This window comes from Octopus bimaculoides, chromosome 10 (genome assembly GCF_001194135.2).
Source record: "Octopus bimaculoides isolate UCB-OBI-ISO-001 chromosome 10, ASM119413v2, whole genome shotgun sequence".
Classification (NCBI taxonomy): domain Eukaryota; kingdom Metazoa; phylum Mollusca; class Cephalopoda; order Octopoda; family Octopodidae; genus Octopus; species Octopus bimaculoides.
The window spans coordinates 33,871,791-33,893,693 of NC_068990.1; the positions used below are offsets into that span (position 1 = coordinate 33,871,791).

At 35.5% G+C, this 21,903-nt stretch overlaps 1 protein-coding gene across 1 annotated transcript in view; it reads right to left on the reverse strand.

Annotated features, from left to right (window-relative positions):
• Positions 1 to 21,903, reverse strand: part of LOC106877315 (cytosolic carboxypeptidase 6-like) — a 511,794-nt gene that overhangs the window by 205,339 nt on the left and 284,552 nt on the right. Inside the window, exon 4 of the mRNA XM_052971128.1 lies at positions 21,546 to 21,640. Coding sequence (XP_052827088.1) covers positions 21,546 to 21,640 — 95 coding nt within the window. The remainder of the gene's footprint in view (positions 1 to 21,545; positions 21,641 to 21,903) is intronic.

The following is a 21,903-nucleotide window of genomic DNA, read 5'->3' on the forward strand; positions in this document are numbered from 1 at the left end:
TATATATATATATATATATATATATACATACATACATATATGTGTATATATATATATATATATATATATATATATATATAGGGATTTACTTTTCGTGACAAGATAAAAAACCAAGGGTCTGTATATTTTAGAACATTTATAAATAGAAGGTCTTACAGCTGTTTCCAGGATATTTATTATGTCCCTTCATCGGAGACGGTGTGAGAGGATGGTTAAGCAATAGTTAATTTAGATAAGATAGGAAATAGAGAGTGAATGCAGGGATATTGTATTTGTAAATCCATTGTTTAGGCAGAATAGTATCCATATAAGATTCCAATACCTTGTGAGTAAAATCCAATCATCTTTAAGGTTGGTCATTGCATTTGTAAATCCACTATATATATATATATACATATACATACACCCTTTCTGCTAAGGGCACAAGGCTTGATATTTTATAGGGAGAAGACTACTTGATTAGATCAACCCCACTACATTCCCATTAATAAAGGGAATGCCATTTATCTCCCTCTTGATCTCTGACAAATGCAAACCAAGATAGCATGAATCAGCCAAGCTTTACCTGCTAGAAATAGCAACCCAAATGCTTTTAAATCAGATCTCAATGCTGGATGTTCAAGAACCAAACGAAGGACAGATTTTCAATCTCGTGATTATCCTGATTCCAAAAAGGTATCATATATCTATGTAGAGCAAATAGAGACTGGGATACAGGGATCCCAGACAAACAGAATGTCATCATCGTCGTCGTTGTCATCATCATCATCATCATCATCATTGCCATCATCATTTAACATCTGTTTTCCATGCTGGTATGGATTGGATGGTTTGACAGGAACTGGCAAGGACAGGGTCCACACCAGATTCCATAGTCTGTTTTAGCATGGTTTCAACAGTTGGATATCCTTCCTAACACCGACCACTTTACAGAGTATACTGAATGCTTTTTACTTGGCACTATCACCGATGCTTTTTATTTGGCACCATCACTAGTACTTTTTACATGGCCCCAGCACTTTTTACATTATACTAATACCAGTTGTTAATTCTATCAACCCCAAAAGGTTGAATGTCAAAGTCAACCTTCGCAAAATTTGAACTCAAAAAAGATTATGAGCAATAAAACTGTAGTGTTCTAACACTAAATGCCATCAACTGAATTTCTATTGATTGTTGGATCTTCAATAAAATTCAGCCTGTGAAGCACTCAATACTTGTTGTTCTAGCATTAGTTGAGACTATTTGCTTTCATATCCTTCATGCTTTAAAACAAAGATAAAAATAATTTAGAACAACTATAGAAGAACAATATTATCTTCAACAGTGATTATAAAGTCTGCCTTCACAGTTCAGATAGAATTAACACATGTTCTTACATATTGTTCCAACACACATGCATACACACATACACACACAGACACACACACACACACACACACACATATATATATACAATCCCCTAAATAATTTGCTGAGTACTACTTCTAAAGACTTCAGGCTGTTCCTAAAACTGCAAAAGCAGCAATTAACATATCTCAATTTATTTATACAAGACTGAATCTTCAGATTCATTGAAGCTCAAAAACAAACAAAATCCCTGGCTGCAGGCTCATATTCTGCAATATTCATGGCGGCACTTCCGATATTTATGCTGAGATGAAGTTGATTTGCAGATGCAGCCAACTCATTAGAGCAAGGTTAAACTAACCAGGCACCATTGTGCCATTTTAAATAACAATTTATTTTATTTATCAAACTATGCTGATACTACAGATGTGTAAATAATTGCTTGGTAAGAGCTAAAATACAAGGAGGTAAATATTTTACAGTCATCTAGTCTATAACATGGTAAAACGCTGTAGAATATATTTCTATATTCAGACTAGGAAATAATTTAGTGGTCTTGTAGTTTCTAAAAATTACAAAATTTACATATTCAAATGATTCCCTGCTCTACGAATGTCACATTAAATGGAATTTATAAACAAGTCAAACTCTGACCAAAGACATCATATATTATAAATGTAACAATATTCTCAAAATATACTGAATCTAAAATATTAGAAATAGAGATGATGACAGTTTTTCTATATGTTTCACTCTGGAATACTTGGATTGTTTGACTGAGTTAAGCTTCCAAGTTCAAACTTATTAACATATCTAAATCTGTTCTCTGCCTACCATTGCCTTGTGTCTGTTATCTTTTACTTGTTTCAGTCATTTGACTGTGGCCATGCTGGAGCACTGCCTCAAAGGGTTTTAGTCAAACAAATTGACCCTGGGATTTATTATTTTAGTCTAGTGCTTATTCTATCAGTCTCTTTTGCTGAACTGCTAAGTTACGGGGATGCAAATACACACACACACATATATGACAAGCTTCCTTCAGTTTTTTATTTCTTTATTGCCCACAAAGGGCTAAACATAGAGGGGACAAACAAGGACAGACAAAGGGGTTAAGTTGATTACATCGACCCAGTGCATAATTGGTACTTAATTTATCGACCTCGAAAGGATGAAAGGCAAAGTCGACCTTGGTGGAATTTGAACTCAGAACATAACGGCAGCCGAAATGCCGCAAAGCATTTCGCCTGGCGTACTAACGTTTCTGCCAGCTCGCCGCCTTCAGTTTCTGTCAACCAGATCCACTCACAAGGCTTTGGTTGGCCTGAGGTTATAGTAGAAGACAATTGCCCAGAATACCATGTAGTGGGACTGAACCCAGAACCATGTGGTTGGGAAACAAGCTTCTTCAGACACAGCCATGCCTCTGCCTATATACATATTATTCTACCCATTAATGGTATTTGTCTAATTTGAGTGTAAAACTTGTATTCTTATGACAACCCATATTTGTGTTTTCATTCTATTTTATATGCTTCAACTGCTCCCCTTGTTTGATATCTAGAAGCTTGTTATTGTCATATGTGGATGGATACAGATGCATTCTCTCCATCTACTTTGATGGTGAGTACTCAGTATTCCACAGACACAAGTACCCTTAATTCTTATGAATTACATTAAGAAGAATCGGCAAGATGAAGTATGTAACAATGTTGTACCTTAGAATTATAGATGCAACCCATCCGATGTGTTTTTGCGCAGTTTTTGTCAACTCAATTTCACTGACAAGTTATGGGTTGATCTGAGGATACATAAAATGACATTTGTCCAAGATATCCCAGCAACGGGATTAAATTCAGGACCTTGTCATTAGAAAGTTAACTTCTCACCCATTTGGCCATGCTGTGCCTATACTGTCACTTGTGCTCAATGTCCAAAACCCTTATTACATATCTGATAGATCATCAATCACAGTGAATCTTGCTATTACATAGTCACTGCCTTTGTATCACACTTGCTGTACACATTATAGTCTTTCTCCATCTTCTACAGACAGAATCCATTCATCCATTTCAAGGTCTATCATTCTTAGCTTAATCACATGATAATGTACTTCCAGTAAATCATTCAATAAGATAATAGTAGGTACTGTTTAGCCTTGGGTCATCCCTACTCAAGTTGACTAATAATCAAAGGCATTCCAACCATGACGGTTTAGTTTTTTTAAATATATTTACAATTATATCATGACAAATATCTTTTTGAGACAGTAATGTGTTACTTGAGTGGACCTGGTTGCTACTTCTAATATGTCAAATTACCATGTATTAGCAGCACAAGATTATAGTCATTACTGAAGATATGTCTACATTAACAAAGCTAAATTAATAACTAATATTGGTTCTGATTACATTAAATCTTAGCTCAAACAAATGAGGGAGGCTTTATGTAGTCATTTGGTCTTTTAGATATTACTTCAAATATATGTCTTGTTATAAACAACAACAGCAAAAGGAATAAATGCATTTGTTAATGAAGTCTGATACACATTTTGTCTGAAAAATTAACTGGATGGTCACAACTGGAACATACATGCTCATAGGTCTACATAATTGAGACAGACAAGAGGATAATTAGCAACAATGGCCATTAATACTATCGCTGCTGAGACCCCGCTCGGTCATGACTGACCATGGGATTGCACCTAGAAAGTTACCGTCCCAGGCACAAGTCCGGGCAAGGTTGTTTATGGAAGACCAGCAGTCGCCCATGCATACCAGCCTTCCCTCTCCATGAAGAAGCCTTTCTAGTTGCTTCTAGTTTGTTTATTTGCAATTTCTCGTCAATCTAACTCCCATGAAACATTTTTGTGAGGACATATGTTTAGTTTGAGATTTCCACAACTTTATAGGGTTTAAAGATGGTTATTGGTCTAATCTAAGGAAAAAAAAAAGCCATAGCATATTCTATAAGAATCAATTGGCTATAATCCATACCCATACACACATAATTATTGAGCCAAGAAATCATCATAAACTATTGCCATTGTCATCAACACCTTCACTGAAAGTCACTTCACCTATAATCGTTAGTGCCAGCAACAAACTGTATTTATCACCCAAATAAAATGATAGTTATTTCTTCTGTAGCCATTCTTGTGTGTTGAGTTATTAAAATTAATTCAAACAAATATAGCATGCGAAACAAAACACGACTACATTGCTCTTTTAATAACGGCAACAACGTTCATGATATCAGCAGTAAAACAAAACAATATCAGAAAGGAAATAAAACAACTGTAACAACAATGGAAAAATTAGTAAATCAAAAATATTTCCTTGTAGCTTTATTGAATGGTTCTTAAAATTTAATTGAGATATCAACAATCATGAAGATACAAAATTTGCTTAATCTAAAAACAGAATCAAGATTTTCTACATCTAAATTCCTTGTCTTGAAACTACCACTGATTTTAATGGGAAGAATTATATGAAAAGATGAAATTAAAATAAAATAGAGTAAAGTTATCTGAAGAAACAATAGAAATTAAAATACAAAAAGTAAAAAAAGCAAATTAAAAGAATATATAATTATAATAGAAAAAAATTGTAGTCCAGTAACCTTTACAATAATTGAAAAGTGAAATTTTATTTCCCTATTTTATTATAGCTATTAGAGACAAGTAGAAGGGGAAAAAACTCAAGTTCTATTTCATATAATTTCATTTTAATTTAATTTATTTTTTTTATTATTTTAATATGGCAATGACTTAATGTTTCATATACATTTTTGTAGCTATTTTTTGTTATTGCCAAAAATGCTCTGAAAATGTTTAATATTGTTGGTTGTGATTAATATATTTTAATTTAGCCCATAAAGATTATAGCTTAACAAAGGAGAGAAACTGAATGAAAACAGAAAAAGTTTATATTAAAAATAACAACAACAATAATGATATAATGACATAGCAACAACTGTTAAACTTTTCAAATACATATGAAACTGTGGGTCATTTCAATATTTAGAAATTTCAACACATGCCCCTGCAGAAGATTCATTCATAAATGTAACAGGACTCATTTATAAGTAACTGAAATGAGATCCATAAGAAACAAAATCCATTGAAGAGTTTAATAAGACCCAACTGAGCACTCCATCGATTACAACGATAAGGTTCCAGCTGATCCAATCAAAGGAACAGCCTGCTCAAGAAATTAATACGCAAGTGGCTGAGCACTCCACAGACATGCATTCCTTTAATGTAGGTCTCAGGGAGATTCAGTGTGGCACAGAATGTGACAAGGCTTGACCTTTGACATATGGTACTTTTCATATTTGCCAGTTGAGTGGACGAGAGCAACATGAAATAAAGTGTCTTGTTCAAGGACACAGCACACCACCAGGAACTGAACTCATCGAACACACAGCCTTACGATTGGGAGCTGAATGCACTAATCACTAAGCCACGTGCCTTCACATTGGACCCATTCATAAGTTTAATAGGATTCATCCATAAGAACAATAGAATCCGTTTATAAGTGTAAGATTCCCTGAAAAATCACTAAATTCTAAGATGGGTTTATACTTAAGTAGGTTTTATCTACTTTGTGTATGTGTATACATGTATTCAAGTGTGTGCAGTTAAATGTGTTGCTGCATTTGTGTGTGTAACTGTGTTGTCTGTGTGTATATGTTTGTTTACATAAGACATTTGTGTGCATATGTGTTCTTCCATCTGTCTTTATATGCATGTACCTGCATTTATGTGTGTGTTTGCATGTATGTATGTTTTTGAGTGTATCTGAGATTGTGTGTGTATGCATGGGTTTATGTATTTGTGTATTTATATGAGTATGTGTTTAGTATGCATTCGTGTGCACATACGTGTTTGTGTATAAATGTAATTGTGTGTATGTGTGTGTTTCAATTGTATATGTGAACGTGTTCACCTGTATCCATGTTTCAGTGTCTGTGCTTGTGTTTATGTATGTGTCTGCTTATGTTTATCTGTATTTCTGTGTGTAATTGTCTGTGAGTGTGTATGTGTTCATGTTTATGCATGTGTGTGTTTGTGTCTATGTTTTGTGAGTGTCTTTTGTGTGCTTGAGTTTATATTTTGGTACACGTGTGTGTGTGAATGTATGTGTGTGTGAGCATGTGTGTGTATTGAGAGACAGAGACAGAGAGTAGAATGTTTGCATGAATGTTTGAGAGCTGGTGGAATGTTTGTGTGTGTGTCTTTCTCTCTCTAGTGGCAAGCAGGCAGAACTGTTACCATGCCAGGTGAAATGTTTAGCAGTATTTTGTCAGTCCTTACATTCTGAAACCAGTGTTGGTTTGTTTGCATCCTCGTAATTTACCAGTTTGGCAAAAAGAGTCTGGTACTTAAAGAATGAACTGTATCACTTAATAAAATGCTTAACTAATAAGTTTTGCGTTATATCATGCTGACAATTTCTAAAAAGAATGAAATTTAAAGAACTTTGTAATAAGCAAACAAAAAAAATTGAATTTTATGCATCTTTTTCCTTATAACCCTGTAATTTCAAATTCAAATTTCCAATCCCACCAAATATCATGAAGAAATTATTATCTTCCTTGCATCATAATTTCAATCAGTAGGGGAACTAGCTGAGTTCAAAAACAAGATTTGATTTTTACTGCCATCTCCCTAATTCATTACTGGCTCCTATAAAATCAATCAAATTCTGTGAGCTATATGAATGGTCAATGGTGATCACTTGACCAGCTGGAATTCTGAAGCTTGCCTTGCAAATGGCTAAATTATTTACACCCTGCCATTCATAACATCAGAATCATTGATTTCACTTGATTTCGAATATCAAGTAAACATTTTCTATATTATCACAATGACAGTTATGATGACAATATCATTTTCATTAATTCTTGAAAAGTAACTATGTATACAATGTTCTCATCCAACCTTAACATCAAGTAAGATTAAATGGTCAACCTTTCTGGTAATCCATTAACTCTATTTCTGTATCACCAGAAGATATTATAAATGCTATCATGCTACTTGTTACTAAGCTGCCTCAATCACCCTTTGTACCTTTGTACCTATACTACCCATCCAACTCCCCCCGTGAGCAACCTAGTTGGAATTCTCTGTCTTACATCTTGCACATGTGTCAATCAATTCATCTCAACGAACAACCATAGCAGTAAACCTGAAATTAAGCAGCTGGAAACAAACTGTCAGAGCACCTACTTTCAATGAGATGGTTTAATGATGGTCAAGGTTTTATAATTATGCATGCTGTACAGCATAATTAAATTGGCTGGAGCTTTATCATAGAATGCAGAATTAACAGGGGGTATTTATCAGGTTACCAACACTAAAATCTCTGCCCAATTTCAGTTTTAATTCCCATCTATTGTTCTAGACAGGATACTTTCAATTCAACTGATGGAGCCATGTCTCTCCAATAGACTACAATAAGCAACTCCATTTTATCTTTATCATTTTATTTTATTTAATTTTCTACAAAGATTGGTTCATTCAGAATTTTCAACTTTCTAGACATGCAATCACACATGCCACCTTTACTACTCTTACAAAAGCAACAGTGCAGCTGTTGCTCCTTTTACTCACAGAGACATCTTAGATTACGTGCAAAGAAAGGCCGCCCAACTGCTAGACAAAAAGTCACACACACACACACACACACACAACGAACTCCAGGCCACAGAGACATGCTGAGATTTTTCTTTGCCTCTTCTACCACTATTACTGAGGGCCTTGGCTCTTTTGAGTTGTTCAGCCTTGTGCCACTTCAATTCAGGATTACCCTCTTCTCTCATCTCTGGCTTTCATTATTTGCATTGTGTCCACCCCAACTAGGCCCTAGACTAGCTACACTACACCAGCCATTCCTACACAGACAGTCAGATCTCTGAAATTCTTTTTCTGCACATTTTGTTTTCTATTCTTTTAAGAGGAATATGGTGAGTTGGCAGAACCGTTAGCATGATGGGTGAAATGCTTAGCAGTATTTCATCTGTCCTTACATTCTGAGTTCAAATTTCCCCAAGGTTGACTTTGCCTTTCATCCTTTTGGGGTCGATAAAACAAGTATCAGCTGAGCACTACTTCTGGGTATGAGTTTAAAAAAAATTGCACCCCTCTGCAAATCCATGTTGAGCCAGTGTGACAGAGTAGGCTTATCAAACCAGAATGATCTCAAGCTCAAATTCATGGACTTTACATCAGCCTATGGTTGGTGGACAGAACATGCTGAGGCTTTCATCCCACAATGGACTGAACATAGGCAAGGCAATCCAATCCAATCCAATCAGAAAAGCAACATTAGTGACATTTAACTTACTAGTCAGGAGATAGAGGAAGACCACAGGAACAAAGATTTCCAACATATTACAGGTACCATTATATTTATTCCAAACACAATGGAAAGTTGACAAAGTTTTAGTAGAATTTGAACTTGGAAAGTGTAAATTCCAGACAGAATGGGTAGGTGGTTCTGCAAGCTGATCTAGGTATATACACACCATTTATCAACAAACAGGATATGTTTTCCGTGATAAAGCGCAGTGAGTGGCTAGTTCCCCAGTTCAAATCTGCCTCAAGCATAATTGGACTGATAATATTACGAAAAAGAATGATCCAGTTCACTATATCACTGAGTCAGCCATCCCCATCACCTGAACAGTAAAGAATTTTATGTTGGAAAACCTTATTTTAAAACAATGATGTGCAATAAAAATTTGACATTCAGTTTATTTCTGGCAGGCATGTGCAAAATAATTAAGGAAGATGGAACTGGAAACTGATATACAAAGTACCAAAAAATAAAACCCCACCAAAATCTTAAGTTCTATCTCTTTGGAAACATCTGTCTGGTATAAAATTATTGGATTGTGTCTTTAGAAAAAAAATGAGGATTACAGCTAAATCAATAATGGTTTGAGATGAATTGAATGGTAGCAATTTTCAGAAAAACAAATAGCAGTTAAATTAATGACGATAATGATTAGAAAACAATTACAATGACAGTGTTTGATCAAGCTGAGAGTCAATAGAGGTGAGGATATTTGATGGCACTACATTTATTAACCCTTTTGATACTAATCTGCCTGAAACTGCCTCTGGCTCTGTAGTACAAATGTCTTGCTTTCAAAAGTTCTGAATAAAAATCTTCCACCAAATCTTAGTCACAATTTATGTTCCTAACTCTAGCTTAATGATAACTAAGTTATTTTACTAAATTCTTTGTTATATTTAAAATTAATTGAAAGGAACACGGAGTATCTCAATAGAAATAAGGTAACAAAAGGGTTTAACAGTCTTCTTAATAACTTGTGCTTATTACCTCCACCTTCGCTAAGGCAGAGGTATTGCTTTCAGTCATATTTATTTGTTTGTTTGTGGGCAAGATATCTCAAGAACCGCTGGATGTATTCAAATGAAACTCTCAGGGATGTCTGACCTCATGACTGACACAAACTGATTAGATTTTGGGGATTGATTTGGTACTGGACAAGGATTCTGGATTATTTTTCTGGTCTTTTTACTTAATTTTTGAGCGGTCAGGTTCATTTTTAATATTCTCATTTGTGAGAGCAGTCGAGTTTATTTCAGATATTCTCATTTTAAAAATCATCTCTGGCTAATCATTGAGAGAATGTTAGCGATGCCTTGGCAGAGGTTTGCACTCTCTGAGTGTTCTTGTTTTCAATTAATTTCTCTTTCTTCTTCCCTAAAATTCAAAGATAAAACGTTTTATTGCTTTTACGTGATTCAGCCAGAGGCTGGGGCATCACCTTAAAGGGTTTAGTGAATCAAATAAACATCACTGTTAAGTAGTCTGATGTTTATTCCATCCTATGTTTGCTAAGCTTCTAAATTTGAGGGACATAAGCAACACCAGTTGTCAGGCAATGATAAGCAACACAGTCTCTCTCTCACAAATACACACACACACACACACAAACGTGCATACAAGCATGCATGCATACACACACAATGTACACACAGATGCGTATACACACACAAGACAGGGTTTTGCAGTGATGTTTGTCTACCAAATTCACACATAAGGGTTATAATAGAAGACTGTAGATCAAAGTACTATGCTGTAGGATTGAACCTAAAACCATGTTGTAATAAAGCAAACTTCATACCTCAGAGCCATGCTGCTTAAAATTATTTTTTCTTTTATATAATAAATAATTTCTACAGAGACTTTAAAGTATATGTCAAGAATTTTTTTTATTTTATTTTGCAAAAGATATGACCATCTCAAGAGTAGCAACAGTTTAGATCAAATGAGATAGCTTCATCTAAATAAACCTTATTCCTAGCTTTAACAAATTTGTATATTTGTAAATGATGCCATTGCCTAAGTGAACCAACTGTAAACAGTGTCTGTAGCTAGGCAAATAGGTTTGTAGTTTATTATTGATTTTGAAATATGTGTGATGTCGCACTTCCATTTTGTTTTTTAGTATGGAGAAAACAGAATCTTTGCTCTTTTACAAGACCGACACTGGTAGGAAAGAGGAGTGTATCATCAAACTGGATGTATACCTTGAATGCTTGCAGCAGAGTGGATCCTGTTAATGGCACACAAGGTACCTGGTTGCAGTATTAACCCTTTAAATTTCATATTAGTCTATAAAAGGTAATGCTTTTTTATTCACTTTGTTTTGAATAAATTATGAATTATTTTGCAGCTACGAGATTTTGATAAGATAACTATTAATTTTTAGAATGGTATTATGGGGTTGGTGTGAGAGACTAGATCTGGCCAGTTTGAACATAAAACAGGCAGAATATTTTGGCCAATATAAATGCTAAAGGGTTAAAGTGGGTGACAGATTATGTCTATCACCCATGTAGGCCATGGTGGGATTTGAATTCAGAATGCAAAGAGCTACAACACATACAGTAAGTTTTTTGTCAGACATTCTCACAGTTCCAATAATCCCCCACTCTGGATTGGTACTTTATCTATTGATCCCAAAAGGATGAAAGGTTAAGTTGACATTGGTGGGATCTGATCTCAGGGTACAGAAAGTTAGATTGATGTTTTAAAGAGTCTGCCAATTCACTACCATTCCTTGTACAACTGTTCTTTGAATCCTTTACCATTCAGACTACTCTGTCAAATGTAATACTTATTTATTCACGATGTTTTCAATTAATCATGCATTATCTTGTAGCCTTGAGATTTTAATGATGTGAACGTATATTCTTAGAATGACATTGTAGGATAAGTACGAGAGGTCAGATTTGACTGGTTTGAACATGGAAGAGGTAGAACACTTGAGCCAGATATGGCTGGTTTATCTGCTAATGGGTTAATGCCAGCACATTTCAGTTCCTTTAGATCACAATAATAAATATAAAAAACTTCAATGAAAATTACATACCACACTAATGAGGGAGTGATTTTTTTTTTATCATTCCATTCATGTGACAGAGGTTAGGGAAAGCTTCTGGCAGTACTAACAACCATTGTAGTTTAACAAAATAGCATTGTAGCCACAAGATATACACACTTGGTTCTTCTCATGCACACACATAAATTCACTCATCTACTCCGTTGAAAAATACAAAAAACACTTGAAGAAATCCTACTTTGGAACAAAAGTAGTTTTTAAATGAATTATTTAATTGAAATTTCCAATCCATCAATAGCTCCATACTTTTCCAGAACTTTCTCCAATCCAACCTCTCTCTCTCTCTCTCTGTCCTATAAACAATTTCCTCATTAATAAATTACAAGTCTAAATATAAATTTACCAACAAACACAACTGACCTAATTGAAAAAATGCAGTCTCTCTCAACTAAATTTCATATATTCCTATATAGTCGATTCTATTTTCATCATCGTTGCTAAATCAGAACAAAATATTTGGTATCTTAATGGACTAGTCCACCTAGCTGTAAAATGGTTCATTTGAAAAATATGGGTTACTATTGTCATCTATTGTATGATTAACAATTACATGCTGTGTATTCCAGTAAAAAAAAGCAGTAAAGTTTCTTCCCAAGTCACACAGACTCATAGGGCTGGTTTCCCGGTTTCCATGTCATGTAAATTTCCCACCTGGATGAGACGACAGTCCATTGCAGGATTACTCATTTTTGCCAGCTGAGTGGACTGGAGTAAAGTGAAATGAAGTGTTTCTCTCAAGAACACAACGCATTGCCCAGCCCAGGAATCAAGACCACAATTTTACAATCATGAGTCCAACACCCTAACCACTAAGCCATGTGCCTTCACTGCATATTCCAGTATAAAAGTCAGACTTTTCTGACCAAAATTTACATCCAAAAGAGGTAGATCAACGAAAAAAACCAAGACGACTTTGAAGAAGCAAAAATTCCATGTCAAATGCAGCAGGCTCTGGAAAGATAGTGACAATCTTTGAATGTTTACACTATTTACTACATCAACTTGTATGCTAGAAAAACAACAGTTATCATATGCAGCTTAGCTAGAATCATTTAATGCAGTGGTTCCCAAGCCTTTTTTTTCATAAGGACCCCCTTGGTTCCTATTTCACTCTGTTGTACCCTCATAGCCATTGAGTGTTTAAAAAAATTCTATTGTATTTTTATAATTAAGTATTATTAGGAATTGTGCACTTGCACACAGGAGAGTTGTGTGGTAAGAAACTTGCTTCCCAACCACATAGTTCTGGGTTCAGTCCTATTACATGGCACCTTGGGCAAGTATCTTTACTATTATAGCCTTGGGCCGACCAAAGCCTTGTGAGTGGATTTGGAAGACGGAAACTGAAAGAAGCCTGTCATATATATATATATATATTGAGACCCCCTTCAGTTATGACTGACCATGGGATTGCACCTACAAAGTTACACTCCGAGGCACGAGTCTGGGCAGGGTTGTTTATGAAAGACCAGTAGTTGCCCACGCATACCAGCCTCCCCTCTCCACGCCACTGATGTTATCCAAGTGGAAGGCAAAGGCCGATACAGCTTGGTACCAGTGACGTTGCAACTCATTTCTACAGCTGAGTGAACTGAAGCAGTATGAAATAAAGTGTCTTGCTCAAGAACACAACATGCAGCCCGGTTCAGGAATCGAACTCACAACCTCACGATTATAAGCTCAATGCTCTAACCACTAAGCCATGTACATATATATATATATATATATATATATATATATATATATATATATATATATATATATATATATATATATATACATGTATGTATTTGTGCTCCCTGCCATTGCTTGACGACTGATGTTGGGTTGTTTATGTCCCCTTAACTTAGCAGTCTGGCAAAGGAGACCAATAGAATAAGTACTAGGCTTACAAAGAATAAGTCCTGGTGTCGATTTACTCAACTAAAGGCGATGCTCCAGCATGGCCACAGTAAAATGACTGAAAAAAGTAAAAGATAAAACAATTGTTAAAATATTTTGTGCATTTTAGAAGCATAAGCAATGTATTTCATGTAAATTTTAACAACAAAATCTTACATGGATCCCTAAGGGCCAGATGGACCCCAGCTGAGAACCACTGGTCTAATGGATAGATGCTCTTTTTAAAGATGAGAAGATACATCACCAATGAATTTTAACAGACATGGCTCAGTAGTTAAGAAGTTGTTTTGTAACTATGAGATCTTGTGTTGGGTCCCACAGTACAGCATCTTGACCATGTGTCTTTTAACATATGCCTGAGGTGAACCCAACCTCTGTGGATGAACTTGGGCAGATGGAAATTGTGAGGAAGTCTGTTGGATGGTTTGTGCTGGTAATTCACAACGATAGCTTTGTCACATACTGAGCACACCTGAGAACACATATTAAGAGCACACCTGTCTGTGAAATAGGTACTAATTTTTAACTGGTAGTTTTTCAACCCAGTGAAGATAAAAGACAAAGCTGACCTTGGCAACAATTGTACTCGCAACATAAATATTCATAGCTAATGATTTTGCCAATCTACTAATAATAATACAAATAATACTTAACATAGCAGCAGCAGCTGTGGTGGTGGTGATGGTGGTGGTGGTGGTGGTGGTGGTGTATGTAGTGGCAATGGTAGTGATGGTAGCAGCAAAATTTTCAGTATTTTAAATGTGAAATGTGTGTTGTTTATAATTGCAACAGCAGCAACCGCAGAAGTAGTTATAGCAGCAGCAATAACAGCAGCAGCATTACTTATAAGTGATAGCAGGTTTATATTACTATCAATGAATTATATGACAGGTCACTATGCCAATGGGTTATATGATAAATCATTGTCACAAGTGGTTATATGATACACCAGTCACAGTTGGTTATATAATGTATCATTGTGTTGGTAGGTTATATGATATATTGCTATCTTAATGGGTTTTATGTGTCACTGTTACAACAGGTCATAAGACAGGTCTCTTTCTCAATGGGTTTATGCTCGCCTTTGTCCCAGTGGGTTACATAAACTCACTTACACATTAACTACTATTCGATTATTGATTTCCATAAAAAGAAACAACTCAATACCATTCCATCGTCTGATCAGTGTTGGATCAATGAAAAGTAACTGCATGCCTCTTGGGAAAAAACTTATATGGAAATCAAACTAAAGAGATTACCAATATTTAATCATCGAGAAATTGGCTGCTGTGTAATTTCTCAGCACTTTTCTTTCCAGCAAAGCGATGTTTGTTCCTCTATATTCTACTTAGAGTATTTATGGATGTATATAAGGTTTAATTTATGAGAGATGGCTGGACAGATGGAAGGATCGATAAAAATGATTCTATCTTGATGTAGTGTGCAAGAGAGGAGACTAAGGAACTGATATGGGCGTATGAATACGTACGAAGGATGTCAGTCGGTTGCATGGAAAAGTGGCAAATGCTTGAAGTGGATGGACGTTGTGGAAGAGGGTGAACTAGGGAGAGATATAATGAAGTGGTGAAAGAACCATAATGAACAGCACAGTTTTTGCTGGAGAAGATTCACCCACCCATGGAAGATCTGCATCTAAGTGTTTCACTCACTAGGTTCCTGTCAGCTCTCTCCATTACTCTCTAATCTATCACTTAGTCTCTCGCCATTATCACCATGATAACTGTGTAATGATGGATGGTACTGGATCTGTTCATATCTAATCCTCCACTACCACCATCCTTGATCATTCTACTTGCGTGAATAACAAGGAACAGGACAGCATTTATCCATATCTAATCCACTCTTTCAAATAATCTTTCTTTACTGCAAGCTATCTCTCTCTCATATTACTCTTTTTCCCACAATTCTCTCTATCTCTCTTCTATTACTCTCTCTCTCTCTCTCTCTCCTATTACTTTCTCCCTTATTATTGACATCCATCATTCTCCCTCTTACCAGTACCTGCTATCTATTAATTGCTTTCTCTCTGACTACTACCCATCTTTATTACTGCCCATCACCCTTTCTCTTTTTCACATTGCTCCCTCTTCTATCAATCACTGTTCACTTTCTCTCCCCTTCACTCCCTCTTTCTCTCTCCCTACCATGATCCTCATACTGTTTTTCTATTCAATTTCCTTAATAATGACCAACATGTGATTGCCTCCCATTACTCCCTCTCCTGTCACTCTCTCATCATTATATTCTCTCTCTCTCTCTCTCTCTCTCTCTCTCTCTCTCTCTCTCAAGCTGGCAGAATCTTTAGTACACCGGGTAAAATGCTTAGCGGTATTTTGTCTGCCATTATGTTATGAGTTCAAATTCTGCCAAGGTCGACTTTGCCTTTCATCCTTTTGGGATCGATGAAATAAGCACCAGTTATGCACTGGGGTCAATACATTCGATTAGCCCTCTTTCCCAAAAATTTAAGGCCTTGTACCTAAAGTAGAAATAATTATATTCTCTTTCTCTGTCCCTTACTCAACCTCTCCATTTTGTTGTCTTGAACAAATAGAGATGATGTAGGGTAGCAATGATTCTCTAGTCTTGTCAAAAACAAGACAACCACTCTAGTGTTGGCTCCACCATAAACTCAGCAGCACGCTCTGTAAAGTATTAAAGAAGGGTATCCAGCCATAGAAACCATGCAAAAAAAAAAAACAAAAAACAAACTAAAACATATAGGTGCAAGTGTGGCTATGTGATAAGAAGCTTGCTTCCCAACTACATGTTTCTGAGTTCAGTCCTCCTCCCCATCCTCTTCCTGCTCCTCCTCCCTTCTCATTTGATCTGCTTTTTCCTGCTTTATCCTCTCCTGTTGCCTCTCCACAACTATAATCAATAGGTCCAGTCAATCATCCTTTCTACTGGAAGCACAAGGCCTCAGAAGTGGGTAAACTGGTACTTAATTTATCAACGCCGAAAGGACAAAATGCAAAGTCGATCCTGGCGGTATTTGAACTCAGAACGTGAAGACAGACAAAATACCTCTAAGCATTTAGCCCAGCATGCTAACAATTCTGCCACCTTGCCACCTTCGGGTCCAATCAATGATGCTTGCATTGACAATTGCTGTTAACCCTTTGGCATTTAAATCAGCCATATCTGGCCCAAATACTCTACCTGTCTTATGTTCAAACTGACCAGATCTGACCTCACACACTTACCCTATAATGTTATCATCAAGCTAAGCAAAATCATTGTCTTCCACACACTCAGGATTGCCTTTCAGGTGCCAGTGCCACTTAAAAAGCACCTGTATTGGTACTGCATTAATGCAACTGTGACAGAGGCACGTAAAAAGCACCCGTCACACTCTGTTAAGTGGTTGGCATTAGGAAGGGCATCCAGCCACAGAAACCATGCCACGAAAGACAGTTGGAGTTTGGACAGCTCTCTGCTAGCCAGCTCCATGTCAAGCCATCCAACCCCTACCAGCATAAAAACTGGACGTTAAATGATGAGGATGATGATTGTCATCATCCAATTCGTGAACCTTCAAGATAATGCATGACCAATTGAAAACAATGTGAATAAATAAACATTACATTTGACAGAATAATCTGAAAGGTAAAGGGTTAAGTCTCCTTAATCAATTTGAATAGAAGCACACTTCCAAGCAGTGGAAGTTAGTTGCCTGAAGACCAAAGAACGAGAAGAACTCTAAAAAAAAAAACAATTTAGGCAGACTCAGCTTTGAACTAATAATAGTGTGAGTATGTGTGTGTGTGTGTATTTGTGTGTGCATGCATGTGTTTGTTTTCAATTCCAGGAGAAATAGACTTTATGCTATCTACAGTTTTGGAGTAATTACACAACAGCGCGTATTTTATATTTTTGTTCACAACACAGCATCAATACTTTCAGTGCAAGCTTAATGAACACTATAGTAACAGCCACATTAATTGGATGAGCAATTTGATGCAGCCTAGAAACTTCAATGAACCATATGGGGAAAATTTACAGTTTTATCTATGCAATACAAAGCAATTTTTATCCATTGTGTATAAAAGCACATCCTGTTAGTAGCTTGGGATGTAAAATTTAATTCATGAATTTCTTGTTTTGGATTTTTTAAATTCTGTTTCATCCTATTGATTTTTTTACTTCGTTTTTGTAAAACAATTTTCTGTAATAGAATTTTGTTGTTGAAGCATTATTTAGATTAAATAAACAACCTAGAAGGAGTTTAGTAAACAAAAATGAAGGGAAAATTATTTTCAAGTAATTCTTCTACAAACACTCGCAGAATACTGATTTGTATGGCATGTAACTTCATGATAGAATGTATTCTGAGGAATATGGCTCGCTTCTTTAAGATGTGTTCTCAAATTAATGAGGAATCTAATTCAATCCAGTAATATCTTAATATAGCATAATGTTGTTCATCTTCTTCATTGTTTTAGCTTTGTTTTCGACAATTTCTTTTTGTGGGTTGTTTTTTTTTTAATGTTATATTTCAGTCAGAGGTTATCTATATTGATTTCTGAGATCAATGATTTTAACAAATCACTAAATGCTTTGATGAAACAAAGATTCTCCAACTTTTCTGAAGAATTCAACTGGCAAATAACAAGCTAAAAGCTGAAAAAAATAAGTAAATTTCTTCTTTTCTGCCCAATCCCATACATAATTAAACAAAGTATATTTAGCAAAGTTGTGCTGTAAGCATGCAGCAGCAACAACAACAACAACAACAACACAGTAGTATTAAAGGCTACATATTTCCAGCTTCCACTGATCTCGAAGCAACAACAAGAACAAAATAGTGAATGGAAAGACAAAGTAGAGAGACATGATCAATAATCAATAATTTTCCTAATGCAACTACAAATACCATCTATACTTTCTCAAATCACATCCACATTGTTTAGTAATTTTCCTTTCTTTTAATCTGTTTCTGCTTGTACCCCCACTCAACTACCTCCCCACCAAACAATGCTGGACTACTTCTCAGCTAATACTCCTTATAGATGACTAAGTGATTACAGCATTACTTATATTAACAATACTCTTCACTAAGTACCATTGTTGCATTTTTACATTGGTTTTGTTTTTTTTTATTATTATTATTTACATATTTGTTTGTTTATTTATTCATTATTTTTATCATACAAATCAATTCATTAATGTATTACATTCAGTATGATAGCTATGATAGCATTATGAAATATCAGTTTTAACAGAATTGAAGCCAATGATAATGGAGCACCTGCCTCTAATTCCTAACCGAACCAACTTATCTAAGTGGTTGCCATATCCCTATCAGCAAATACAGGTACATGTTTTTCTCTTTTTTTTTTTTGTATCAGGTAAGAATTCAAAAATAAAGAAATAAATTCCGCAGGTGTTTCAGAATGTAAACTTGAATTCTGATAAAATTATTCAATGCATATTTTATAGGCTGTATCTTTGTCAATATAACAATCGTGGATCACCTAATTGAATAAATCTTGAAAGTATCATTGCTTCTGTAACCACTTAAATGCTACATTATATTCAAATCAATTATTCATTTAAGGCATTGTATGGAAAAGAATAAAACATAGTTGTTGTATGGATCTATAGATTGATGACCTAGCAAAACTATGTTCTATTCAGGCTGTACTCGTATATATTCTAAAGCCTACATGCAAAACACTCAAACACATGCACATTCACATGCAACCATATACACACTCAAAACAGAAATGTATGCAGGCACACACTACCTTTCTGTCTCCCTTTTTCCTTACACAAATGCACACAAAAGTATGCATGCCCACACACACAACTGCATGCACAAATGCACACACATATCAATGCATACATGCATGCTCACACATCACCAACAACTGCAGGCACATCAATGAATGTATACTCTGACAAATCTTCATTCACATACCTGCACCAACATGTGTGCATGTGCACACACTGACATACATCTACACCCTGCCGACCACCCTCATCCACTTCTACACGAGCTTACATACATACTCAGAGAGATTATGAATATAGAATCTTATACAGTAAATAGACCTGTAGGCTTGAAACAGATTTTTAACTTTTGCTTTTAATAGTAGCAGAGAAGAAGAGGAAGAGAGAGGAAATAAAATGTAAAATGAATAATCCCTGTTCTACATTATGCTATTGCTTTGATATGTCTCTCTCTCTCCCTCTCTCTATCTATCTATCTCTCTATCTATTTATCTATCTGTCTATCTGCCTAACTAGCTGTATATATATATATATATATATATATATATATATATATATATATATATATATATATATATAGAGAGAGAGAGAGAGAGAGAGAGAGATTTGATATATGTGTGTGTATGTGTGTAAATATGATCCTCATTTTAGTGTCCTCTGTTCTATACCTGCATGAGACAGATAGAGTTTGTTGAGGCAAATTTTTTTTACAGTTAAATACCCTTCCTGTTGCTAACCTCACCTGTTTCCAAGCAAGTTAATATATTTCAATGGTACAGCATGTTCTTTTCATTGTAGACTAAAAACAAACAACACCGGCTGTATCACAGTGATGCTCGTTCTACAGCGATCATGGGATGTAAAGATAAAGGTACGCACAAAAATACATACATACGATAAAGGTACACACACAAACACATATACATCTATGATGATAGTCTCCTGTAGTATGGGAAAGATGGTTCTGCAGTTCCTTGCAGAATAGCCTATACATATGATTTGTTTATAGCAATCAAATGTTTCTGCCACACACATTAGCTCGTTCTCTCTATCGAATTAACATTGCTGGAACAGGTGCATGGCATACCATACATCAGGTACTGAAGTAATTACAGAACAATGTGAGATCAATTGTTTTAATAAAGAACACCTGCTCCTGCAATTGAAACCACAGTCCTGCAATCATGAGTGCAGCACTCTAACCACTATGCCATGTGCCCTGTTATACATACATACATACATACATACATACATTCGTACGTACATACATACGTACATACATAGGCTTCTTTCAGATTTTACTTTGTCAAATCTGCTCACAAAGTTTTGGCCATTTAAAGCTACAGTAGAAAGTATTTGCCTGAGGTACCATACAATGTGGCTGATAAATGACAGTATTAACCATCATTAAATTTCATCTAAATAAACCACTACTCGACTTGTCATTTATCAAACAATGTCATCTTTCATTCTTTTTTGCCATCACAACTTCCTCTGCTCCGTCCAACCTATAACTGCCATATTTGATTGAAATTTACTTAGTTTCTTCACCCTGCTTCTAATTAATCTTATAAATGAATCAGTTTGGGTAGTCACTAGCATAGCTAGGAGGGGACCAGTAGGGGTAGTATGACCTGGGCTGCACTTTTAAAGGAGCAGCACTTTGGGATCTGCTGTAGGCAATATGTGGTTTTTGTGGGGTTTGGGGGTGACAAATGGAGGGGCTGCCCCAGGGGCACACATTTTAGCTACGTTAGTGCATGTAGTTAAAACTCCCAAAATAATCATTTATACAACTGACGTACACAAAAACTACAGATAAAGACAGACAAACATTGCAACAGATCCCATTCCCATATTCTCTCACTTAGTAAGGATTAAAGAAATATTATTGATCAACATTTCAATATGAATGGTTACATGGGTTGGATGGATCTGCAACAAATTTTCATTCATTTGTACAGAGATATTGATGGAATAAACAATTTTATACTTGCTGTAAATAATAAAAATTTGAAAATATGACAATTGGGGAAAAAAAAAGACGTGAGTAAAAAAATAATTGGTTTCTAGGTAATAATGTAGAAAGAACTTACCACTTAGGTCTACTGTTAGATCGAACAAGGGGTGACATCCCTTCACGGTACAAGGATTTTGTTTTGCTGAAATTCACAATGTTGAATATGACTCTCTGAAAGAAATAATAAATATTTCTATTTGAACAATGCGTGCATCATTTACAATGTGTACATAATTGTAGAACAGTGCTAGCTGTAAGATATTGTCTCAGAAAACTACACTTTAGAGACCTTGCGTATAAAAAACACAACACTCTCCATGTGATATCGTTAGAAAAATTCCTTATCATTATTAAAGTGGTGAGCTGGCACAACCATTAGCATGATGGACAAAATGCTTAGTGGAATTCCATCTGTCTTAACATTTTCATTTCCA